The sequence below is a fragment of the Polyodon spathula genome, chromosome 35 (genome assembly GCF_017654505.1).
Source record: "Polyodon spathula isolate WHYD16114869_AA chromosome 35, ASM1765450v1, whole genome shotgun sequence".
Classification (NCBI taxonomy): Eukaryota; Metazoa; Chordata; class Actinopteri; order Acipenseriformes; family Polyodontidae; genus Polyodon; species Polyodon spathula.
Window position 1 is genome coordinate 4,772,428 of NC_054568.1, and position 7,686 is coordinate 4,780,113.

Sequence of the window (7,686 nt, forward strand, 5' to 3'; positions counted from 1 at the left end):
TCCCGACAGCACCCGAGCATCCTCCAACAGACCCGACCCTTTGTCATGCCAACACCAGTGCAGATTCAAATTAACACCTCAATAATGACAAGACAATGGATTTAATTGACGGGGCTAAAAAAGGAAGCCGAGAATTGAAAGCGCAGTCACTATGAAAGGAACACGTGATTTGTTGACAGTTTTAAGCAATTCTTAAACGATTGTAATACGGTTCTAATTGTGTGGGAGGGAGGTGCAGAATAAAGACCACAGACAAATAGAAAAAAAATGAATTCTTTATCGAAGTCAATAAACAGTATGCATTGGCGATGTTTACTCTACTTGTATAATGATTTTATTCCATTATTTATTTTTAATTTTTAATATAATTTATGAATGAGCACGTCTGCAGCAAAACACTGTTGAATCTGGTGAGGGCAAAATCTCAAAATATCTGCTCTAGCAAATACAGAGGTATATCACTCATAATCACAACTGAAAACCTAACGTTGGTCGGCTCCATTGAATTGTGTCTTGCTAGCGGTCACCTGGTGCCTTCTGTTTACGCGAGTTGCAGTGAAAGGGTACATTTGACTTCATTGAAGGTTCTGCGACTTTTCGTCTCAAAGAAACCGACCTCTCAATTTCTCAGGTTCTCTTCTGCCATCACCTGTAACCCAGCCCCGCCTCCTTCCCTGCAAAGCTAACTGCCGCTCCCCAGTCCTTTGTCTCTCTGCTGGTTTCTTGGAGGCAGTCCGTGGTGTTGCTAACCAACCCTTACTTGATCGGCAGTGTTCCAGCTCATTCTGCCTGTGTTCGTGTTGTTATTGACGAGGCTTGGCTGTACCCGAGCATTCATTGCAGAACAAATAGCTGGACAGAGGCGCGACTCTTCATTGAACTGCATGCTTCAGCGTAAACGCTTTATTTAACGCTGCGTTTCGATGATGCGCTTTGCCTATATGAACCGTTGGGTCACCGCATTTGTAAAACCATACTAAGTTTCTTTATACGCAAACACTCATACTTTTGCCAGTGCTGTGTATGGCTGCTTGTCCTTTTCAAACGTGGCTGTCAATTTACTTCTATTTAAGCTTTTTGCATTTTATTATTTATTTGGCAGACGGTTTTATGCCGGGGGGTTTGCATCTTGGATCTGGGGGGGGGGGGGGGGGGGGGGCCGCATTCCTTGATATGGAGCTTGGAGAAGATAGCAGATATTGTGTGCAGCCGTTTTTGCACATCCTTATCCGGTATCCTTTTGGTTTATTGTTCTAAAATAAAGCCACAGCTGGCTCATTTCAAACAGCACAAGGGGCGCACTGTGAACCGCCTCTACACCTTGACAGGTGCCATTTCCAAAGCTATCATTTCCAAAGCCTACAGCGCCATCTCGTGGTGCAGATCGGCAACATCAAGAGAAGTCAAGCCTTCCCTCTTCATTGACAGTACCGTCTTTCTCATTTCGAATGGTTAGCACCTCACTCGAGTCGTTCCTTGAAAATCTGCAATGTGATATTTTGTTAACTGCTTGTTTGCTATTTTGGACATTGTTGTACTTACTAAAGGGGTCACTGTTTCTCCTAGTATAGTACAGTATATACACAAAAAAGGACAACGAATGACGAAGGAATATACAAATAAATACTACCCTGTTTTTATGAAACCATTAGCAGAATGTTTTTGGTGGCTGAGATGTATTTTTATGCAGTATTTAGTGAGTTTAATGCATTATTAGTAAAAGGTAGCCTGTCTTCAAATGAGGCCAATGGCACTGAATGGGTTAAAAAAAATGCATTTGCTCTCCAATACATGCGTGGACATTGTCAACAAATTAATGTACAGTAGCAAAACACATTCACCTCCGACGTACAGTACATCAGCTTCAAAATCCCTCTGCCACGTTCTGACCCACTGCTCCCTCTGGTGGTACATTCCTCACATTGCTTCTTTATTATTGCAACACAGTACTTTGCCTACTAGTACACCAGTCCCGGTCCAGGAGGGTAACTCCAATCCAGGTTTAACGGGCAACATGATACCTACTTCAGGGTCTGGATGGAAGTTTAATTGGTTCGATTAATTTAGAACAGGGTTGGAACAAAGACGAGGAGTGGAATACACACCATGTTGAAGCCAGTAATTAGGAAGCCAAAATGAAACACACCAACATTTAAATAAATACATAATAAATATAATAATAATAATATAATAATAATATAATAATAATAATAATAATAATAAATACAATTCCGTTCCCATTTTTTAAAAATTTTATTACAACTTTTTTAGAAAGTGATTATTTTTTTTATTATTATTTTTTTTTTTTGGTCTTTACAAAATGTTTTATTTACTAAACAAGCATCACAAGAGAATAACATACAGTAGCCCGACAGCTTAAAAAATAGAGCAATTTTATTTAAGCCACAGCTATCAATTTCAATGTAGAATATGGTCAGCAAAACCAATCACTTGCTGTCTACATTTAGAAATTAAAAAAAAAATAATAAAATAAAAATAAAAAACACTGGACCTCCCTGGACTGATATCTATTTAATATATTGTTTCCTCTCTCCCTCTTCACCGTTCCTTCATGTTTGAAACATGAGGCAAAAATGCATCAGTTTATTTATTCGATTTGAAGTTTGAATGCAATCTGACATGATGCTCCACATCGCCCTTTAGCGAGTTTTGACGGACTTGCGTGTACGACAGGCTGTAATTGTGCTGGCACGCTTGGGTTGCAGCAAGCAATACGGGATATTAACTCGCATCCTCGATGCATACAGGTACATTTTGACTGCCTCTTTTTTAATACATCCAGGACGGACTACAATAACCAGGATGCATTGCGATGCTAGTTTAAACAATTCGTTTCATGGTAATGCCTGGACCGGCTGGGAGTCTGGAACGAAGTCTTTCGTTCACTTCAAAAATGTCAACATGAACTGAATCAATTTGAGGCTGCTGTCATAAAGTAATTTCCTAAGACAGGAACACTTTGTCCAGCACACAAAGCATCCAGGGGACTGTAATACCAGCGCAATAGCACGGAGGACCACTCTGCCATGTGGCACCTTCAGACACAGAAAAACATATTAAGTTGGGCGAGATCAGTGGTATTCAACTCCTGCTCTTGGGCGTGAATCCAGTCCAGGTTTTTACTCCAAACAGGTTCTGGTGCAGCTGTTAAGAGACAGTGAACTAATTTAGAACCCGGTTGGAATAAAGACCAGGACTGGAATCACCTTGAGGGCCAGAGTGGAGTAGCAATGGACAGTGAAAAGGCTGATTGAAATGGTCATTCCATTTTAAAACCTATTGACAGATACCCACACACTAGACTAACTGCGACTAACTTCAAGAAACACATTTCAACTGCAGCTTATAAACTGATTACAAAATGATAAGTTATGGTAAGGAAACACACATAGTAAAGCTGTTAAGAAAATGCCCATGTACATCACAAATGTGATCATGTCTCTAAAATAGCGATGCTCAGGGAATAAACACACAGCTCTATCGCTCCTCGTAAGTAATTAACAATGGTTCCCTATGCTTTGTTTTCTGTGCTAGATACCCCACAACATGCATGTGTGTGTGTGTGTGTGTGTATATACACACATATACACACTGAACTGAAATCTCTGTGTGAGGCTGTGGTATTTTGAAATTAGGTTGGATCAATCCACAGTATCTGTTTGTCTATGAAAGCGTAACAGTGTATCTTTGTAGAACTCAGAATGTTGATCTGGGTGCACCAAAGTTAATTTCTTTTTTTTCTCACTAGTTCTTAACTCTTAATACATACAGTGAATTTTGCACTTTGAAACTGGCTTAGTTATATTTTTGGTGGACACAGACAAACAAATATTGAATAACAAGTACTGGGAGGCACACTGGATGAAACACTGCGGTCAATGTATTGACTGGCAGAAATGACCTTGTTTATTCATAGAGCAGAATTTATAAATAACTGCTTGAAAAAGATGCTGAGGAAATGAATGCATTAATGATGTCTGAACTGAATATCTACCAGGACTTGGCCCCCCTTTCTTTAACAGATAATATGATGTCACCAGCTATGGTACAAATCCATGTATGTCCCAGCAATACGAATGAACCAATTTTAAAGAAATTTACAGACAGATCTGAAGTAGAAAGCAAACACAACAAACATTAGGGGAGATTCATTTCAGCAGCTAGAAAAAAAAACAAAAAAACTGAATTAACTTCTGAATTACATTTCGGGGGGCAAGTACCCATCCGGTCAAATTCACCAGGATTCCCTTTCCACCCGTCCCAAAACCCCATCCCAAACCTAAAGTTAAAAACACCAACCGGGCAGCTGGTGCTGTCAAACGGATCCAACACAAATTATTATATGACACAGTTATTCAGGAAGACGGGGAAAAAAAAAAAACTACAACAAAAAAAAAAAAGGACAGAAATTAAAAAAGTCCAGTTTTTTTTTTTGTTTTTTGCTTTCAAAGATTAAAAAAAACAACAGCCACAGTCTACATTGTCTAAAAGACTTCAGAGAGACTCAATTAAGAAGACCTGTCTGTCTAGATCCCTAACAAAATTACAGAAATACAAAACAACAACAAAAAAAAAATACCCACAAGAAAAAAATATTTCTTCCTTCTCCTCCGTGGGGTGTTCAAGGGTCACGCTCCTTCTTCACCTTGACGTCTCCTGCTAAGATGGTGGCGATCTCCCCTTGCATGAAAGCCCAGGGCACGTTGGACCCCACGAGGGGGCACTTCTCCCCACTGGGGCAGTAAACCTCCCCGCTCGCCCCCTGCGCCCTGATGAAATCCCGGGTGCAGGGGAAGCAGAACTTGTGGTTGGCCACGGAAGGACACTGGACAAAGTGGGTGTCTTCCAGTCTCTCGTGGCAGATGGTGCAGCAGAGTGGAATGCCGCTGGCCCCTGATGCTTCTACTCCTGTGCTCTGCTCACTGCTGGACGCTCCAGGGAGGGAGCTGCTGCTGTTGCTGTTACTGGAAGGTCCTTGGACCTGCTGCTGCTGCTGCTGCTGGTCTCCGTTTCTAGAGCCGGCCAGTCTTCGGTGCTGCCCGGCCGGGGCGGAATGGACCAGGCTGCTGTTGGCGGAGGAAGTGGCCGCAGAAGAGGTGGCGTCTTTCGGGGACTGCCCTGCGCCCAGGCTGTCTGCCACGCTCATGAGAGCCGTGATGGGAGAGGGCTCCCCGTCTTGGGGCTGGCCAGCTGCGGAGGTCAGCAAGTGGGGCACGCCTGCATACACGCCCCCCGAGGAAACCGGGAGCCAGTGCTGCCTGTGCTCTTCCCCCATCCTCCCCGCGTCCCCGCTCTCCGATTCCGGTGAAGCTTTTCGGCGGCGCACACCCCCTCTGGGAGGCATGTTCCGGCCAAGCCCGCACAAGGCGGTTGGCAGCATGGGGAAGCTGGGGTCTAGATAGGGCTGGGGGAAGAGTTCGTGGGCCGGGGGGTCTTTGAAAGCCCGGACCGGGTCCGACAGGAACTCGGAAAGAAGCCGCCACTCTCCGTTGCCGTGCCTCTTCTCGTACTCCACGTACTTGAACCCGGAGCTGATGACCTTGCCGGTGTCTTTCATGCAGTCGTGGAACATCTGCTTGGCCAGACCCAGGAGACTGGAGAAAATGTTGCCGGAGCCGCACGGGTACTCAGTGAAGACCTTGAGCTCCAAATCCAGGCCGGGCTTGACGTCGAAGGCGAAGATGCGCCCCGCCACAGCGTGGTCCTTCTTGAAGCGCACGTTGAAGGGGGCGCAGCTGGACAGGGCCAGCAGGGTCTCGCGCACCTGCTTGGGCCGGCCAGCCCACTCCTCGCCCCGGCTGCGCACGCTCTCCGACAGCTCGGCCAGGGCCTCTGCGCTCCTCTGCTTCTCCTTCAGCTCCTTCTCATAGTCGCCCGCAAGGGGGCCCGGCGCCACCTGGGCCCCTCGCTTGCCTATTTCTCCCAAAATCGGGCCGGTGATGGTCAAAGAGGTGCCTCCTCCCCTGGTATTCAAACCCGGGATCGCTGCCAGCAAGCCGTGATGGGTGCCCACCAGCCCCTGTGCCACCAGACTGGAGGGCACAGCCCCAACGATGCCCCTTCTAAGATTGGGGCTCTGTCTGCTTGCTTCTGCGGGCCCCCCATCTTCAGGCCTGGGAAGCCCATTGGGCAGCCTTTGGGAAACCCCATATTCCCCTCTCCCTCTCTCATACCTCTCCACGGATTGCCTCCCTCCTTCCAGGGAGCCCTCTTTGCCGCCTGGGCCGTGCTTCCCGGCCTGGGGCCCCGGAGACCTCCCGTCCTGCATGACGTGAGTTCGTTTTAACTGCCTGGCAGTTTCGATAAGAATCTCAATCCTGTCAATACCTTCGTAATTGACGCAACCGCGGCACACCGCCTCGCTGAAGTCCCAAATCATAGCCCAGGGCATCTTGGGCAAATCACACAGGTAGCACCACTGCCGTCTGGAAGTCGCTTGACCAGCAGAGGACATTATTATTAATTTTTTTTTTTTTTTTTCCCTGCCTCTTTTCCGAAGTTTCCAATTCACCGTTTTCGAGTCCGATCGCGATTACGTTTATTTTTTTTTTCCGCTCCTCGCTCCAATGCGTTTCTTATTTTCTTCCTTGCTGTTAATCGTGTTGTTATTTGTCTTGTCTTGTTGTGTTTTGTTTTGTTTTTTACTTTCTCTGCCGCCCGTGGCTCTCCACCTCAGAGGAAGTGTTTCCAGCGTCTTCGCTGAATAATTTACGCAGCTGCGGAGCGGTGCACCCTGGGGGATGTAGTTCTTAAAGGCGGCGCGCTAGAGGCGCTTTCATTTGATCAAACGACCAAGGCTTGTCTTCCTTCACCTGGCAAAAAAAAGAAAAACATTTAGTGTTCCTTATTGCTTTGATGTTTATATTTGTTCAATGCGATTCATTTTTTTTTATTTAATTTGTTGTGTGTGTATATATATATATATATATATATATATATATTATATATATATATATATATATATATATGTTCTTTTAAATCCTTTTTGTGTGTGTCGTTAACGGTAGGTCTAATTACTTAATTACAAAAAGTGAAGAGTCACATTTATAACGAAATACAGCCTGGTTTAGATTTGCACAAAGCAACGGAACATTTGATTTGAGAACGCAGTCGTATTTTATGGATTACAATATCATGCTTTTCTGTGTTAGTTTAAAGTAAATATTTAACACCGTGTTAAAATAACAGAAAAACAGATACCAAATGTACTGCCCAGTTTTATAACGTTGTGCATTTACATAGGAAAAATATAATTACTGTTTCGCAATTGTATATATATATATATATATATATATATATATATATATATATATATATATATATATATATATATATATATATATATATATATATATATATATAATATATTAGCAAGGTAGAACTGCGTACGTGGTGCTTTTGCACCCATGCCACAATTCTGAAATGTTTTCCCTTAAATAAATGACTACATATTTTACAGAGATTGTACCCGTACCTAACGGGTTAACCCACTCACCGTGCAAAGTCTATGGACTTCATCTCCCGACATGCTTTGCTCTCCCCACCGCGATATCTGCTCCTCCTCCGCCCACTCCTCGCCTCAGTGCGCAGGCGTGTAGAACATTGCATGCAGGTCTGTAAGGTTTGCAATGCGGTGCAAGCTTCCTTTGAAAACTTCCTTTCCTC

At 44.2% G+C, this 7,686-nt stretch overlaps 1 protein-coding gene across 1 annotated transcript; it reads right to left on the reverse strand.

Annotated features, from left to right (window-relative positions):
• Positions 1–2,287: 2,287 nt before the first annotated feature.
• Positions 2,288–6,738, reverse strand: LOC121303859 (interferon regulatory factor 2-binding protein 1-like). The gene has a single exon (XM_041234693.1). The coding sequence runs from the start codon at positions 6,473–6,475 to the stop codon at positions 4,643–4,645; it is 1,833 nt and encodes a 610-aa protein (XP_041090627.1). The 5' UTR covers positions 6,476–6,738; the 3' UTR covers positions 2,288–4,642.
• Positions 6,739–7,686: the final 948 nt, after the last annotated feature.

Coding starts and splice junctions, on each gene's coding strand:
- LOC121303859 (XM_041234693.1), bottom strand. CDS start 6,475: ATGTCCTCTGCTGGTCAAGCGACTTCCAGACGGCAGTGGTGCTACCTG.